The sequence below is a fragment of the Quercus suber genome, unplaced genomic scaffold, assembly GCF_002906115.3.
Source record: "Quercus suber isolate HL8 unplaced genomic scaffold, Cork oak 2.0 scaffold_313, whole genome shotgun sequence".
NCBI lineage: Eukaryota > Viridiplantae > Streptophyta > Magnoliopsida > Fagales > Fagaceae > Quercus > Quercus suber.
In genome coordinates, this window is record NW_027069769.1 from 459,512 (window position 1) to 478,096 (window position 18,585).

Consider the following 18,585-nt stretch of genomic DNA (forward strand, 5'->3'; position numbering starts at 1 on the left):
ATAAAACCCACAATATTTGAGAAGACTTTTTTCACTGGGGGAGATTTTATGAGATTGTTTTATACATTCAATATTGTCTTGTCAACGTTAGCTAGCTTGTCATATTTTCAAATTTCAACCCTATCAAACAACTTCTTACAAAATGATAGAGACAATTAGTATGCGACCGCCCGTACCTCTTGTCACTTTTATAGTTTGGTGCTAAAATTTAACAATTAAATTGTGAATTTATACAAGAGATAATTGGTTGTTAACACCTCCTGTTGTAAAATTAGTACTCCCTCATTCATTTAAATAAAATTGATTTATTATTATTATTATGTTTTATTTTTTATACGAAGTAGTATATACTCATTAGTTCAAAAAAACATAACAACAAAAAATTTAAACAATTTAATTTGTATGAAAAGCTATCAAAGGTCAAATCTAATTTTGAATCTAATCAAATTTCACTAAGCTTTGGTTTTAAGTATATATATTACCTAGGTTTATTTATATTGGACTCCTCGTTTTCTACATTGAATTAATTCACTTGCCACTAAAATTTAAAAAAAAAGAAAAAAAAAAGTTAGATGGGATACGTGGCGCAAAATTAAATTCTAATTAAAATCCAATTTTTACACTAAATTAACTCACTTGGCACAAAAATTTAAAAGTTTTGATTAGATGAAACACATGACGCAAAATTAAACTCTAATTGAATTCTAATTTAAAATCTAATTGGATTTTCTCCTAGTTTTGCCTATATATATATATATATATAGTACCATGTAACTCATGCATACGCATGGATATATTTAAAAATGAGCACACTTTTTTGTAAAGTTGTGATTTACAACTATATTTTATGTTGGCTTTATTCCATTACAAAAAGTGTTGTAATTGTTTTAATTTTATTCCTTATATTTTGTGGGATTTTATTGTATTGGGTTTAGTATTAAGTTGGTGAAGACTTAAGCTTAAATGAAGATCAGTGCATTTCACGACTTGCTCGCGAGAAGTTCGCGAGAAGGGTTCCCCCGAAAAGGGTATGTGAGAAACACATGACTGAAAGCTGAAGAGTCGTACCATGCTGTCAATTTCGCAACTATTTCGCAGGTAAGGCATTCCCACGAGATACCTGCAAGACTCTCTGCTTTGAGGATTTTTAAGTGTGACTTTCTTACTTTTCACCTATACTATATATGCCCTCATTACCCACAAATGTAAAGGAGGCCATTCAGGGAGAAAAACCCTAAATAGGTTTTCTACAACACACACACTCATCTTTTTTCGAGAGAGCTACACATCTTTAGTAAGAAATCATTCTAGCCTTTTCTCTTTCCCTCTCCCATTGTCATACTTTGAGAGGAAATTTGTACACAAACACAACTCACACCTTTTCAAAATGTAGAGAGTGTTTTAGAACTTAGGAAGTTTTGGGGATTTGCCAAAAAAAGCCGATGAGGCTTGACAGATGTAATCAGGCGTATTACGGGATTCAGAAAACTAGACAAGACACGGTTCCGAGAAGCCTTATTGGAGTAGGAGTTTGGAAGGCTTAGGTGCATTGGGTAGATTAGGCTTAGAAGGTTTCTTACTATTCGTGTATCCCAACTTATTGTCTAATGGATCGATTTACCGCTTGGAGGGTGGCAGAGAGGTTTTTCGCCAAATTCTTCGATTCCCTATTCGATAACACATCAGCGTGTTATCTTATGTTTACATTCTCTCTTCCCTTACTCTTGTACTTTACTTTTATTGCTTGTTGTTGTTCATGCTTATGCACTAGAGTAGTTTTATCGGTTTATTGCACTTCATTTACTCTTGTTCTGCACTTAGATAAATTAGAGTAAAAGCAATCTAGCCGTATTTTTTAATTTCGGGGTCTAAACAGCTCTTGTATTTTTACACAATTTCAAGCTTTCAATTGATATCAAAGCGGGTACACTTGTTTTGGTTTCATTACCTAAGTGTGATCCTTGACCCCTTGTGTTATTTGTCATGGATAGTACTTTGTATGCTTCTATGCATGTTTTGGATGTTGATGAATGTAATATGCCACGTGTTTGTGAAAATGCCTCTATGAGTGATAATTCTCATGATTGTGATGTTATGTTACATGAATCTTTGAGTATTGTTGATATTCCTAACATCAAACTCTTGAAGAAAGAGGCTATGAAGTTTCATAAGAATTTGAGCAAGTTTCATTGTGAAAATGATGATTTGATTGCTAAGCTTAATGAATCCAATAAATTGGTTGAAAAATATAAGAAGCTTGCTGAAAATTTTCTTGAAAAGTTGAAAGAGTTTGAATTTTTAAATATAGACCTGGATGCTAAACTTATTTTGTCTAACAAACTTGTTGATAAGCTAAAATGTGAAAATGAATCTCTTAAGATGCATGCCAAGTGTTTGATTGCTGAACCAAGTGTTAAAAATGATGAAAATATTTGTTGCAATCATGTTGTGGTACTCGATTGTGTGCTTATTGTGTGTTCTACCTCAAATGACAAATCGGTGTACATTTTTCCACACAAAAGAAATTAAAAAGTGGAGAGAAAGGTTTTTAAGCCAAAGCCTCCATTTAGGTCTCAATTTAAGGTTTTGAATGGATCTAAGTTTGTTCCAACTTATCATCATTACAGTGTAATCGGTCATATAAGACCTCAATACTCCAAGTTGAAGAGAGAATAAAACTATGTTGCTAGATCTATTTCCAAAAGGTCTAATAGACCTAAACACATTGTCTATCACCATTATGGTGCCTTTGGTCATCTAAGACTTCATTGTTCTAAATTTTAAGCTCTTAAAAGAATAAAAAGAAAGAGAAACTTGAGTTTCTTGGAAGTTATGTTTTGCAAGCTAAATTGGTTTTGAGGGAAAATGGTAAGTTGTTAAAGAAAATTTTTGATGTTCTTACCTCCTTGTCTATGTATATCTCCGGATCTCATTCTTCTAACTCCTGTTTCACTTCTCATGAGACACTCATTTCAAACAATCGTTTCATTTTGATGAGAAAGGGTTCCTATGGTTAAGGTTTTATTTTTTTGGTCCTTGATCTAATTTCTCGATCTTTGTTGGACCCTTCATGCATTGAATATCATATCTTCATGCATTTTGTGCATCTTGCATTTATTCATATGCATTGTTTTGTTCTTTATCTTACTTTTATGTCTTTGTTTTATATGTGTAAAAATCCCAAAACCATATAAAAAGTGAAAAATTCAAAAAGTTTGATCGTATATGTTTAAGCACATATCTTATGTGAGTTTGGCCTAATACCTTCGTACTAATAGCGTAATGCATTTATGAGCTTAGCTTGTTCTGTATGCACATCTATCTTTATGGGAAAAATCTTGAAATCTATGTATGATTGTTGTAAATCGATCTTCAAGCTTATCGCGAATAATTGGTCAATAGTCTTGTTGGTTTTGATACATATAGACTTATACATATATATCTTCCCACACTTTTTATGTTTTTTATTTATTTATTATTTTACTTAAAGAGTTCAACAAATATAAATATCAAAGTAAAGAGAGATAATGAGCTGCAAAAGTCGTCGCACATACTAGTATTTGATTAGGAAAAAGAGAAAGCAACTTGTATTGAAATGTATGGGGCCCAAAAAATCAAAGGCTTATTCTCAAAAGTGAAATATAAAAAAAAACTGGCACCGATCTTAAAATGAGATGTATTGTTCAAAAAAAATTATTAATTGTTATGATTTGTAAAGAAGCCAAATGAAAATCCTTAAAATTTTTATAATCATTTTTTTTGTGAGATGTCATATATGTTCATTTCTATAATTGAGATAGATCACTTGACTTAGTACTAGTTGTATATGACTTGATTGAATTGATTATTGAAGTTTCACTCTAGACTAAAAATTATTCCACACTTGATACATATACACAACACACAAGTTTAATGTTCAATGAATGCCTATTTCATTTGTGTGTTTGTACATATTCAAATGTGATGCGTGTATGCTCAACCTTATGTGGATCAAACCAAAAAGACTTTTGTTCTTTTTGTTTGCTTTTGGAAGTGATTTGTATCACCCATATTTTTTCAAAATTTTCAAGTTGTTTTTGTATGAAAAACATGTTTTTTTGTGTGAAAAACATGTTTTTTAGGTGTTTTCATGACTTGTTTCATGTATAAGCTCAATTGCGAGTTAAATGGTCAAATTCTCAAGTTTTTCAACTTTGAACAGAGAGTTTCACGACTCTTTCGTGAGTATGGCTGACCAGCGAAATATCAGCAAAAATTTTGCGGGAAGCTAACCAGCAAGATACCAACGAAAATTTCTAGATCAACTTTTTAAAGGGCATTTCGTGAGACATTTGTTTTAAATGTCTCCCGTCTTCTCCTAAACCCCTATTTTGATGCTACAACATCAAAATCCAACTAATTTCAAATGTTTTACAAGTCATAAACATTTCTAAGGTAATCTTTAACTCTTTTCATCAATTTTGATCCTTAGATTGTGTTTTTGGGGGTTTTATGTTCATAGTTGGGATTTTCCCAAATATGAGTTGGAAAACTTATTTTTTGCAATTTTTTGATTGGGTTTTGTTTTAAATGTTAATTTTCTTTGGATGTTGGCCCCTTGTGGCAAAATTAACATGTATTTAGGCGAGATTTTCATATATTCATGCATTGTTTAACATACATGTGTAGTGTGCGCACTCTAAGTATTTAATAAAATGCCCAAATGACATTTTGTCGTTGTTTTGGACTCCGATGAGTACCAAACTTTGGGGATCACCATAATTATTCATGTTTATCATGTTTTAATCATTGGTTGTATGTTTTATACACTTTACCCCATGAGTGCTTGCTCATGCATCTCACATGCACACTAGATGCACCTTTATTGCACACAATTCAACACTTGACATGTTTTGTACTTACTCATGCTAGTTAAGTCTTTTTAGACATTTTTAGCACATATAACATGTTCTTGTATCTATGTCATGCCTAGGTCTATATTATGTTCCATTATCCTTAGCATGTCATGTTTATTTTATACTTTGTAGCATTTTTTAAAGATATTTTTGTCTTTCGTTTGAGCTTTAGTTTCTCATTCATCTTGCACCCCTCATGCATCTTTACTCTTGTTCATATCTTCTTTTCTTTCCCTTCTTCCTCTTTATTCATTTGTCTCTTCATTACAAAAAGAGGGAGAGTATACTGGTGTATTTCGTTATTTCTATATGACTCATGTGCACATTCTTAGAGAGAGAAATTCTACCTCATGTACATTCGTAGGGAGAGAAAACCATATGGGAGATGCATATACCAAGGGGGAGAAAACATTTTTTTTTCCTTTCTTTTTTGAGAAAACCTTGATTTACTTTATGCTTGTTTTCTTGTTACTTTATGGTGCTTTGAGTTATGCTTAGTATCTATGTTTTGTTACTCTCATCATATCATGCTTATGTGTTGGACATGCATACATCCTTATGCTATTGTGTTTTATTGGTTGCATATTTGGATGATCATTTGCTTTGCTATATGATCATTATGATCATTTTCATGTGACTATTTTGTGTTTGATCAAGTTGCTCATATGTTTTACAACATGTTTACTTGATCGCTATTTACTTGTTACATTATACTTGTCCTTTTATCACTTGATTTACCTTGAAGGTCTAATGCGTTTTGTGCAAGTGTTTCAGGTTACAGATATACATGTTTCAAGTTAATCACAGCTTCTAGAATTAGGTGTGAGTGAGTTTTGCTATTGTTCCCAAACTCACGTTTAAGTCTAGAGTCTGTTTTAAGGTGTTTTGTCACGGAATAGCCAAACAGAGAGATTGTAAAGTTGTGATTTACAACTATGTTTTATGTTGGCTTTATTCCATGACAAAAAGTGTTATAAGTTGGTGAAGACTTAAGCTTAAATGAAGATCAGTGCATTTCATGACTAGCTTGCAAGAAGGGTTCCAGTGAAAAAGGCATGTGAGAAGCACATGACTGGAAACTGAAAAGTCATGCCAGATTGTCAATTTCGCGAGTAAAGCCTTCCCACAAGATACCCGCGAGACTCTCTACCTGGAGGATTTTTAAGTGTGACTTTCTTATCCTTCACTTATACTATATATGCCATAATTACCCACAAATGTAAAGGAGGTCACTCAGAGAGAAAAATCCTAGATAAGTTTTCTACAAAACGTAGACCCATCTTTTAGAGAGAGAGATACACATCCTTAGTGAGAAATTATTCTAGCATCTTCTCCTTTCCTTTTCCATTGTCATACCTTGAGAGAAAATTTGTACCCAAGCATAACTCACACATTTTCAGAGTGTAGAGAGTGTTTTAGAGCTTGAGAGGTTTTAGAGATTTGCCAAAAGAAGCCAGTGAGGCTTGGTGGATGCAATCAAGCGTATTGTAGGATCCGAAAAGCTAGACAAGACACGATTTCGATAAGTCTTGTTGGAGTAGGAGCTTGGAGGGCTTAGGTGTATTGAGTAGATTAGGTTTGGAGGGTCTCTTACTATTCGTGTATCCCAATTTATTGTCTAATGGATCGATTTACCGCTTGGAGAGCAGCGAAAAGGTTTTTCGCCAAGTTCTTCGGTTTCCTCTTCAGTAACACATCAGCGTGTTAGTTTGTGTTTGCATTCTCTCTTCCCTTACTCTTATGCTTTACTTTTATTGCTTGTTGTTTATGCTTATGCACTAGAGTAGTTTTATCGGTTTATTGCGCTTCACTTACTCTTGTTCCGCACTTAGATAAATTAGAGTAAAAGCAATCTAGCTGTATTTTTTAATTTGGGGTTTTAAACAATTCTTGTGTTTTTACAGAATTTCAAGCTTTCATTTTTAATCATAAAAAGATACATAATTGACTGAATTATTAGAAAAAATAAACATAATTAGATGCATCTTAAAATTTATGCCGAAGTTTAATACTACTTATTATTATTTTTTATTCTAATTTTGAATAAGATAGAAAGTGTGGTGACTTTGGTTGAGTAGATATATAATTGGTTTTTTATTTTTTGTTTTATATTCATTAATATTGAACTCTTAGTATTTTGTACTCATTAACTCATTTGACACAAAGATTAAAAAAATTTAGTGGACACATGGCACAAAATTAGCCTATAATTAAAATCTAATTTGAGATCTAATTAAATTTTCTATCAATTTTGGCTTTAGTTATATATATAGATATGAGTGAGAGATTTGAATCTCAAACCTTGACCTACAAGGCTTTTAGCAAAAGGCAAATTTTAACTCCATTTGACACAATTATAATACATGTCACGTTTTGGATACGTGTACATATCACATCAGATTTAAAGTATTGAAGTATTGGAATGTGTCCCTTGGCAAAAAGAGTCCTACTTAGAGCATTCGCATCAAATGTTCTAAAAAATTTAGTTTGTAGCAACTCAAAAAACTATTTTATCTTTATATATATTAAGAGAATTTAGAAAGTTAATTATAACTTCAAAAAATGTCAAAAATACGCATAATCTAATTAGATAATCTTTATTCTGTAATTCAACAAAATTCAAAAACAGAAAAAACTTTTTTCCTAAAAATAAGTACACTCTCTATCTAAACATATCTCACGTACGTTTGATACATTTTTTCATAAAAACTAGCACACACTAAACCTAACAATTTACTCCATTTCAAATTCTAAATTTTAGATTTATAAAAATCCTTTCTTGTGTAACCTCATTAACAATAGATAAATTCAAATTGAAAAATTATATTAAACTCAAAATAAAAAAAGAGTCTCATTTCACATGCGGAGTACATGTGATGAGGCTAATCTATTTTAACACCTTACTTTATAATACACTCAACATCTAATATTCTATTCTTTTACCACTTTATTTAAATATTGATTCTTTATTTTTTATGGGGTAAATTGTAAATTACACCCCTAAAGTTTGGGGGTAATTGGATTTTACATCCTGAAGTTTCAAAATTTGAATTTTATCCCCCTAAAGTTTGGGGTCTATGGATTCAAATACCCCAAAATTTTAGGGAGTAAAATCCAAACACTCCTAAAATATATGGGGTAAAATTCAAATTCTGAAACGTTAATGTATAAAATTCAAACACCACCAAACTTCAAGAGGTAAAATCCAAATTCTAAAACTTCAAGGTGTAAAATCCAATCACCTCTAAATTTTAGAAATGTAATTTGCAATATACTCTTTTTTATTTTACCACTCAAGTCGCTCTCTCTATCTTTCAATTAAATAACGTTTTTTTTTTTTTTTTTAATTTTAAATGTTTAACAAATTTTTTTTTTTTTTTTAGAAGAAAGACAATACATTTCATTTAAGGGAGGTTGTCAAGATTAACCTGTAAAACAGAGGTAACGTTTGGTAGTACGTCTTCTATTCAGATTTGGAATTGAAAGTTGCAAATTGCTCTCTTTATAGGCGAGTGAGCTACAGTGTTATAATGCATATGTACATGAGAACAATTAAACAACATTTTTTTATGCTTACCATTTAGTAACAGTAATGTTTCAGAAATAGCAATTTACTATATGTAAGTTTGACACCTTTGGTTTAGTTTGTTTTTTGGTACTAAAATGAATCCTCTTAATGCAGCACTTGGCATAAGGTTGCCATTCCCCAAATCCCAAGCTTTTTTACCTTCTACAAATAGATTTTTTTTTTCTCCTTTTCCAAAACTTCTTCTTGTTTCTCAAACACCTTGGGATCCTTTTAATTTCATTACAACCCGTGAAAAAGTCACAGACTCTCAGCTACTTTTGAAACAGAAGATTCAACCATTGCAAAACAATTAATCCAACGGTCCCAATTTGGCCAATAGGTCGGTGTCGTGAGATAAGATCTGGACCTCACTCTCCAACATTGAAAGTGGTATTTTCGTCATTTAGTAATGCCTCACATTTCCTTTACCGTTGAGACTGTTTGAACTTCTTGAAATCTCAAATCTCTGCTTCGAAATTTTACATTGGACAACATTGTCCAGTACCGGTTGACCGTGATTCATCAAAATCATGCGTGATTTAAACAATATAACAAGGCTATAATAGTATTTTGGTGAAAATTAATTTTACATCCTCTATTGAGCGCGTGAAGGAGCCATTCATGATGGGCGGTGACTTCATTTATATTTTATTCCTTTACTTTAAAGTGTAATATCTTACAAAAATTTAGAGGGGACCTTTCATTATTTTATGAAATTTTGGAAATTGGTTTTGTTTGTATTCTTTAGAAAATTATTATAGAATTTATGGAAACTCCTATAGGTTTATGAAGGAAAAATAATAGGACATCTTTATTTGAAAATTAAGGAAAAAGATAGTGATGTCATTTTTTTTATAATCAAATAATTTGACCATAAATCTTACTAAATAATTGTATAAATTATCTACACCAAATGATTAAACTTATTATGTTTATCAAAAAATAAACTTATTATTAGGCCACTTTTATTTCTTCCACAATTTTCTATGTTGTAATTTTAATAAAAAATAATAAAGTAAATTACAAATTATACTTCTAAAATTTGAGATTGTTTGGATTTTATTATTATATCCTGAAATTTCAGAATTTGGAATTTTTTCTCTAAAATTTGGGGTACTTGAATTTTACATTATGACGTTTCAGAATTAGAATTTAAACCCTTATTTACACCCTAAATTTCTGAAAGTTTTAGAATGTAAAATCTAAACACTTTCCAAAATTTTAAAGAGTAAAATCTAAATACCACTAAAATTTAGTGGGTAAAATTTAAATTCTGAAATTTTAAGGTGCTAAATTCAAACACTCTAAACTTTAATAGTGTAATTTGCGATTTACCTTTGATATTTATCCACTAACTAATTTAAGTTCGGTTCAATTTTACTATAATTATAACTTCTTTTTTATGAATGCCAAATTCATAGCTTACAGTCAAACTTACCAAAAAAATTGATCATTCGGTTTGAAAAACGAACACATTTATTTTTTCTTTGTTAGAAATTCTACTTGTTTATTAAACCTCTTATAGTTGATTATCATACCAACATTTTTTTTCTTTTATTTATTTTTTAATTTATAAAGCTAAACTATAATAAAATAATTATTAAAAAAAAAAAATCAACTGAATTGAGCTGAGCTGAGCTGTAGTCGACGCTCCGGTATTCATATTATAGTCAAAAAACAAACTTTGTGTCGTAAGATTCCTTTTCAAAGAACGAACACTTTCATTAAAAACCACAAGACTGTTTTTTCTTCGCGAAAACAAAAAAGCGACAACAACATAATTATAACTATAATAATTGATTCTTTTCGTTTCTCAAATCAAAAACAAAAACAAAACAAAAGCACACAAAAAAAAAAAAAAATGTTTTCATTTTGAATGAGAGAAAGATTGAGCGTACAGAATGGATCTAGTACTCTGTGTGTGAAGAGGTAGGCTCCACGTAATTTTCTCTTTCTAATTTTAGCACTCAATTTTTCCACCTTAACCATATTCTCATAATTATTATTATTATTATTTTCTACTAATTATTGTTTTTATTTTTGTTAATTTCAGCCATATTTAATATCCAATTCCATTTGACTTTTCATTATTTCGCTTCTACTCTATCACGGTACGTTTCTCTTTCTTCTTTCTCTGTTTTTTTTTTTTCCATTTTTTACATGTAATTATTGTTTCAAATTAGCTCTGTAAATATTAGATTTTGCACTTTGGTTGTTCAAGAGTTGTGGAAAGGGAATTCTGGGAATTTGAAATCCTGGAAGTTTTGTAATTCGTGTAGTTGGAGAATTGTTGTGAAGCTTTGATTGGTAGTCAGTCATAATTGTTATTTGTTTTCTTGGTTTTTTGATTTCCTAAAGTTCTTGAAAATTTTGAAGCTTAATGACAGAACAGCTTGGATGGATTGAGCTTTTGCAGCTACTATAAGAGATTTTGAGATTTTTTGGTCTTCTATGAATGTTTACGGAGAATCTTAGAGTTGAAATGTTACTCTTTATATGTATATAATTGGAAGAGAAAAATATTAAACCAGTTTGTTACAAATAAGAATTTTATTTTATCTTTGCTTGTTAATATTGTTTATGCTTGAGGTTAATCAGTGTAAAAAGTTCTTATCTTGTGCTTGCCCTTTAAACTCTTATTTGGGGTGGAAATTAAAGGGTTAAGTTTGAAGCTCAGGTGAACATGGTTTCTTTGTGAGGTATAGTTAATTGGTATGGTTTTTGAAAGCGAGGTGTTGTCTATAAAATGTACACAGGCCTTGCAATAGTTTGTGTTGGGTTAATTTTATGCTGGCGTGGTTGGTAGACCTTGCAATTTAGATAGCATGGAGAATTTAGAAAGTTGGTGCAGTTTCAAAACTTTATAAAGGACCCTTCGGCTTCATATTACTATAAAATGGTTATAGCAGCTAATTTATTGTTGCAAAAATGAAAATCTAACGGCTTTTGGTGTACAACAGATATCTTTTTCGGCCTTTTTGGGTGCTAGTTGAATTGAAATGGGATGTGATAAGAGTACCTGGATATATGAGTCCTGTAATTGGATAATGCATTTCAAAAGTTGTGTGTGATTAAAACATTACTTTCCTCTGGTTGGATTGGCGTGCTAGTTTCTCCGGTTAAGCATCCTGTTCAGTGTTGTGTTTGTTAGTGACTCAATATTCTCTTCCCCTTTTTATAAAATATTCATTCAATTGGTGAAAATGACAAGTAAGCAGCTGAATTTGATGATCATGAATGAACACATCCTCATGGTAGCTGAATGAATGCTTTGTTAGATGGACCCTTTGTGATGAAATTAAAGAAGATTTAGTTGAAGGGTACTCTAAGTTGATGAATCGGTTACTTGGACATCCTCTTCTGCTTGGAAGTTTTGGAATAATGTTAAAGGGACTATGAGAGAAAATCTAATTTTTCTTTGTCAATAACAAATCCAGGATGCTGCTAGGTGGCAGTGGCACGCACTGTAATTAAACCTAGGCCATGTATTAAAGAACAGTGTAGTAAAGATCTGTTGTCCGTCTTGGTTTGTTGAATCTTCAAGGAGTACGAAACTAGAAGGTTGTTTACCTAAGATAGTCATAAAGGTTAATTACAATAATTTCTTGATTGCATACTGTCAAATGCTATGAATTTCTTTTATCTTTTATGTGGTGAGACTGAAGATGTCATCAATCCTATCTAGTAATTATGGTTTCAAATCCTATTTAATATGTTTTGATGTAGATATGGCCATCAAAAATCTCAAAATCATTTTTATCAATTGCACCATGACCCTCTTTCCGCATTTGTTTGCTAATTATCTCGCTCAACTCTTCTTAGAATCTTTATGCTGTGGTTACAAGTTGGAATCCTTTCTGGAATCATTTCTAGCAGGGCCACAAGTAAATGTTTCCTGATCCTTAACCCTGCTTCTGTTTCTTTTTTACCTCTCTTCACCACACACTTTTAATTGTCCATGTTCTTCCTGCAAGGCTTAACTTCCTTGCTCAAAACATGTCAACTATCTGTGCCTTTGGCTGAAACGTATATCCTATTCCCAGTTTCCCCACCTTGATCAGCCTAACAATGGAGTTAAATGGAAAAAATGAGATTCAATGGTAAATGATGATGAATAGTATGTGCAGAAAACAAGGTGAATTTATGATTGATCCAATCTATCTTATATTTGAATTCGGCAACTTGCTTCTTAAGGAGTTCCAGCTTGTAATTATTCTAGCCGAGCAATGGTTATAAATTTTCAATATTTTCAAGAATTGCACAAACCAGGCAATAAATTTCTTGTCATTTTTTTTTATGCTCATTTTTGCTAATTTAGCTTCTGTTTAATTGAATTTTAGATACCCTTGTGGCACTTCTTAAAACTTTCTTAGTATGGAGGATACTAAAATTACTGAAGAGAAGCCTTCTCAGGATGTGAAAATTGCTCATGAGATGCCTCCTCCTGAAACTTCCTTGCCCTCTCCCATGACAAACCCAGTTACTACTAATGGAAAAGTGGAACCCAACGATCAGTCTTCAGAAACTGTACGGGATGCATCTGATGGTCCATCTCTGGGACAAGATCAGCTTCTCCCAACATACACTTCAGCTTCAACCTCAACAGATGAGGTTGATAAAATAGAGACAGACCAACCAGATATAACACTGGAAAATTCTAAAACTGGAGAGATAATAAATTCCAATGATGAACAGAAAACTCAAGATGGTTCCTCTATTGACAGTGCTCATGTTCATGTGGATGAAGTTACACCACCTGCTTCCTCTCCTGAGGTAAAAGCATCAAAAAATGAAGACCTTGTAGTGTCATCTGATGAGCATTCATCCCTGGCGGTAAATGAATCCCAAAATGAGGACCACATAGTGCTGTCTGAAGAGAATTCATACCCTGAGGTAAGGTGGAAAATTTTGTGGATCATGTAGTGCTATCTGAAAGCTTTCTCTGCATCATGCATGGTTTGCCAATATTGCCGTTAAAAAACCAGTAACAATTGATCCTTCTAAACATGCTGAGCAGGTTGATGTAAACAGAGGACTTATTGATACTACAGCACCTTTTGAATCTGTCAAAGAAGCTGTTTCCAAATTTGGAGGAATTGTTGATTGGAAGGCCCATAGAATCCAAACTGTGGAGGTAGATATACTGTGTTATTGTGATAATTATCAATTAATGTTCTCGACTTTATATTATATATATATATATATGTATGTATGTATGGGTTGGGTTCAAGTTAAACCTAGTGTAACTTTAAATTATGTACCACTCAATATTTTTTAATTGAATGCAAAGTTTGACAAATCTACTGTTGGATTGCATTATTTTTGTGTGTTCTCCATGCTTGCAAAATTTCAAAATGATCAAAGATCATTAGTCATGTTATCAATCAATTGTTTAAATTCAATTTTTTGTAATTTAAAATAATGCATAAAAGATGAATTTATAGATCAAATGGTATATAACATCTGTTTAGCATAAAAATTGGCATGCATGTTAAAAACATATAGAACATATAATCTAATAGTGAAATTTTCAAAATATAAATTCAATAACAAATTATTAGGTGGTGTAATATTAGTTAGAGTTACACAGTGTAACTTGCATCCCTTTTGTCTTGTTTTGTTTTAGTTGCAAAGATAATGCCTAAAGTGTTTTGGAGATTTATTTTTTGTTATGGTTTTTGGGGGAGATTATAAAGCGTTTTGGAGATTACTATGCTGTATATGATATGTTTCAAAAAAGTTGGAAAATATGTGATTTACTGTTGTGGTTTTGGCTAGAGGCAATAACCATTGTTTTGGCTAGAGGCAATAACCCTGGTAATGGTAATGGTTGGTGGTAGTGGTGGCATGGCTATGGAGAGAAGATGGTAGTAGTAATGGGGAAATCAATATAGCTGGAGAGACCTGATTAAAAAATTTATGAGGACGCTATACATTTTTTTTTTTTTATAGGTAAGTAGTGCAATCTTATAATCAGAAGAACTTTAGTTTGTGATGATAAACATAAAGGAACACATAGATACTTTACATCTATATAGACTTTATTTCAAATTTATGCTTTGGCCTGAAGACAAAAGTGATTGTAACAGATTTTTCTAATCCAATTCCCTGTTGTAATTGCCATCACAGAAAATCCCAGTTATTGATTTTCTTGCCAGACAGGTATGATTTTAAGAATACATTTGGTTGACCTTAATTAATCTATAGTTAACCCCAAAGTTTTGGAACTAAAGCTTTTTTGTTGCTGCTGCTGCATGTATGATATTTAGACATTATTGAAAAATTGCCAAGAGCCTGGTAGCTCAACTAGCACTTTTTAGCGTTTCTAGAGGAGATGTCCAAGGTTCAAACCTCCCCTCCCCTAACTTTTTAATTATAGAAAAAAATACATTATTGACAAACCGATAAAAATAGCTAAATTTAAAGAAAGTTAATATTTCACATTAATAGGATTATGACAAATGGGAGGGATCAACTGACTACTCCATGCTTTTCAATTTAGTGACTTGTTAGGTGCCTTTAGCTTTAGGATCTTCTGATTAAGTTTGTTCTTGAGTCAATCTTTTTCTCTTTGTTTTGATAAGTCTGTTCTCGAGTCAATCTTGTGCCAAGGGCTGCTATGTGGGAGAGTAGCATTGTTATACAGCTTCTACAATGTAGAGAGACAGATAGGGGGGCAAAGCACAATTGTTTTGGGACATGGAGTTGTATGATTTTGACCTAACAACTAAGGTGGTGTATTTGGTTGTGGTGTTACTGGTTTGTGGTAATGTCTTTAGCCATGGTAGCAGTACTTGTGCAATTAGTTTGGCAGATGGATGGCTAAAAATTATATGTAGTCATAGGGTTAGTGTTGTTGTGATGATGATTATAGTGGTACATGTATGAGACAAAATGTATATTTCTGAAATAATGGCTAATTGATCTAACAAGAGAACAAATTGCACGTTGTTTTTTTCACTTTACTGAATGATTATTTTTGCAGGTTTACTTTCTCTATGTTATGTCAGGTGTTTCAGTATAATTAGAAATAACCAATGGAAAGAAGAGGATAGATTTTCAATTCTAGGGTAATGGTTTCAATTTCTGATTATTGCTTGCTGCAAGCTTTTGCTTTCTTTGGTGACTGTTTGAACCTTTTCTGGGATGCATAACATGTTAATAATTTTATTTGTTCCCTGACTTGCTTCTGAACATTGTATTCAATTGTGGATTGTGACTCACATTTTAAGATTGTGACATGGTCCTACTGAAAATAACTATTATTCTTCTCTGGCTGTGCAGAGACGCAAGCTTGTAGAAGAAGAACTTGAGAGAGTACAGGAGGAGATTCCTGAGTATAGGAGACAGTCAGAGATAGCTGAAGGGGAAAAAATACAAGTGCTAAAGGAGCTGGACAGCACTAAGAGACTCATAGAAGAACTAAAGCTGAACCTCGAAAGGGCACAAACAGAAGAGCATCAGGCAAAACAAGATTCAGAACTTGCAAAGCTCAGGGTGGAAGAGATGGAGCAAGGAATTGCTGATGAGGCTAGTGTTGCAGCCAAGGCACAGCTTGAGGTGGCTAAAGGCAGGTATACAGCTGCAGTTTCGGAACTAAAATATGTTAAAGAGGAATTAGAAGCACTGTGTAAGGAATATGCTTCTTTGGTGACTGAGAAAGATGTGGCTGCGAAGAAAGCTGAAGAGGCTATTGCAGCATCAAAGGAAGTTGAGAGGACAGTGGAAGGACTGACTATTGAGCTGATTGCCACAAAGGAATCATTAGAGTCTGCACATGCTGCCCATCTAGAAGCAGAAGAACAAAGAATAGGAGCCGCAATGGCCAGAGAACAAGATTCTCTTTATTGGGAGAAGGAATTGAAGCAGGCAGAAGAGGAGCTTCAGAGACTTAACCAGCAAATTCTATCAGCAAAGGATCTCAAATCAAAACTTGACACTGCCTCGGCCTTGCTACTTGATTTGAAAGCTGAATTGGCAGCTTATATGGAATCAAAATTGAAGGAGGAAACTGGTGAAGGACTCTCAAATGGTGAGCTAGAGGATCCAGCAAAGAAAACTCATGGTGATATACAAGCAGCAGTTGCTTCTGCAAAGAAAGAACTTGAAGAAGTGAAGCTTAACATAGAGAAGGCAGTTGCTGAAGTAAATTACTTGAAGGTGGCAGCCACATCCTTAAAGTCGGAGCTTGAAACAGAGAAATCGGCTCTTGCCACCTTAAGGCAAAGAGAAGGAATGGCATCAGTAGCAGTTGCATCTCTTGAAGCTGAGATAGACAGGATAAGGTCAGAAATAGCTCTAGTTCAGATGAAAGAGAGAGAAGCTAGAGAAAAGATGGTGGAGCTGCCCAAGCGATTACAGCAAGCAGCACAAGAGGCTGATCAGGCAAAGACACTTGCTCAAGTGGCTCGTGAAGAGCTGCGCAAGGCAAAGGAAGAAGCTGAGCAAGCAAAGGCTGGAGCAAGTACCATGGAGAGTAGATTACTTGCAGCTCAAAAGGAGATAGAAGCTGCCAGGGCTTCAGAGAAGTTGGCGCTAGCAGCAATAAAAGCATTGCAAGAGAGCGAATCAACTAGAAGCGTTGACGATGTGGATTCACCTACCGGAGTAACACTTTCTCTAGAGGAGTACTATGAGCTCAGTAAACTCGCCCATGAGGCAGAGGAGCAGGCCAACATTAGGGTGGCAACTGCAATTTCCCAAATTGAGGTAGCCAAGGAGTCTGAGTTAAGAAGCTTAGCAAAGTTGGAAGAAGTGAATAAGGAGATGGCTGATAGAAAGGAAGAGCTAAAATTTGCATTGGAGAAGGCTGAGAAGGCCAAGGAAGGGAAGTTGGGTGTAGAACATGAGTTAAGAAAATGGAGGGCTGAACATGAACAACAACGACGGAAGGCAAATGCATCGGGTCCACTAGTAGTAAATCCCACTAAAAGCCCGAGGCTAAGTTTCGAGGGGAGAAATGAAACAATGAACTATGACCGGGCACCTGATGCTGCCATTCCTACTCATTATGTGTCTAACCCACCGATGCAAGGGATTGACATTGATACTGAGTCATCCACAGATTCAAGGCTTGGGAAGAAAAAGAAGAAAGCCTTCTTCCCACGGGTTCTTATGTTTTTGGCTAGAAAAAGGTCAAATTCAATAAAGTCAACGTAAATTGTCACTGAAACCGGTATATATTGTATTTGCTGTTATAGCTTTACCTCTTTATTTTGGGTGGTTCAACATTACTCGAATGTACATGTTGGTATTATTATGTGTAAAAGTCGATTGGATTATATTTTGCTCAACGAAAGGATTGTGTGGATGGTGGATTTGGAGGATGTAATAAGTTTGTTGTTGGTGCTTGGTTGGGGGAAGACACATAATAAGGTGGTTCTGTAATTTATAGGCTTGTAACATCCATTATCAACTCTTGTAAAAGTTTGTGAGAATTGAGATTGAGCTAATCAAAGAATTTGAGTTTTTGAGCTACATTTCCTCCCTTGAGAATTGAAAATTTGAGTTTGTCACTCAAATGGCATTTATATGTGGGTTGAAAAGATATCTCGGTTGTATTAAATTTGAAGTTTTCCTGTTGTTAGATGTCTGGTGAAATTCGGACTAGAAACTATTGGCATTTTTCAATTTTCAAATGTTAGTCATTAGAGGTTTAATAGCTCCATTATCTTTTTTTTTTACATATTTTGTTGTCAAGGTAAGTCCAAGACAGTTCAAACAACTCAAAAAGTACAGCTTTGCCCACAATTTTGATAATAGTATAGGCACTTCAGAAAAACACTAGTTTATGTCTTCATTTGCGGGATAGTCTTTTGGCTTATTGGAGCAAAAACAGAAGCACAAATATAATTCTTGAATATGTAACTTCACAAAAATGTTTTCTTTTGCACTATAATGTATCATGTAGTACACATCATATGATACTTTTGACGCATCAATATCATTCAGCTTGCTAGTCCACAACTCCGACAACTAATTAATTGGGACATTCCACCAGACACAGTCTTCTATAGTTACAGCTGCTTTTCCCCAGTGAACAACAATAATAACCACCAATTAACCAAACAGTCTGAGATTTCTCATTGGTCATAAGGTTAGCAAGATACTGTGAAAATTTTA

General features: G+C 33.3%; 1 protein-coding gene across 2 annotated transcripts; it reads left to right on the plus strand.

Moving 5' to 3' along the window:
• The first annotated feature begins 10,153 nt into the window (after positions 1-10,153).
• On the plus strand, positions 10,154-17,940 carry LOC112008352 (protein WEAK CHLOROPLAST MOVEMENT UNDER BLUE LIGHT 1). Of its 2 annotated transcripts, XM_065782755.1 has the most exons (6): positions 10,154-10,392; positions 10,517-10,574; positions 12,804-13,356; positions 13,481-13,597; positions 14,593-14,625; positions 15,748-17,940. In XM_065782755.1, exons 3-6 carry the CDS (start codon positions 12,838-12,840, stop codon positions 17,620-17,622), a joined length of 2,544 nt encoding a protein of 847 aa, XP_065638827.1. In that variant the 5' UTR covers positions 10,154-10,392; positions 10,517-10,574; positions 12,804-12,837; the 3' UTR covers positions 17,623-17,940. The 2 variants fall into 2 exon arrangements, with proteins under 2 accessions (XP_065638827.1, XP_065638828.1); XM_065782756.1 differs by lacking the exon at positions 14,593-14,625 and having other exon boundaries at positions 10,156-10,392.
• Positions 17,941-18,585: the final 645 nt, after the last annotated feature.

Excerpts from the sequence above, each read along its gene's own strand:
- LOC112008352 (XM_065782755.1), top strand. The coding sequence starts at position 12,838 with ATGGAGGATACTAAAATTACTGAAGAGAAGCCTTCTCAGGATGTGAAA. Across the intron at positions 13,357-13,480 it reads AAGAGAATTCATACCCTGAG|GTTGATGTAAACAGAGGACT; the intron begins GTAAGGTGGAAA and ends CATGCTGAGCAG. Across the intron at positions 13,598-14,592 it reads ATAGAATCCAAACTGTGGAG|AAAATCCCAGTTATTGATTT; the intron begins GTAGATATACTG and ends TTGCCATCACAG.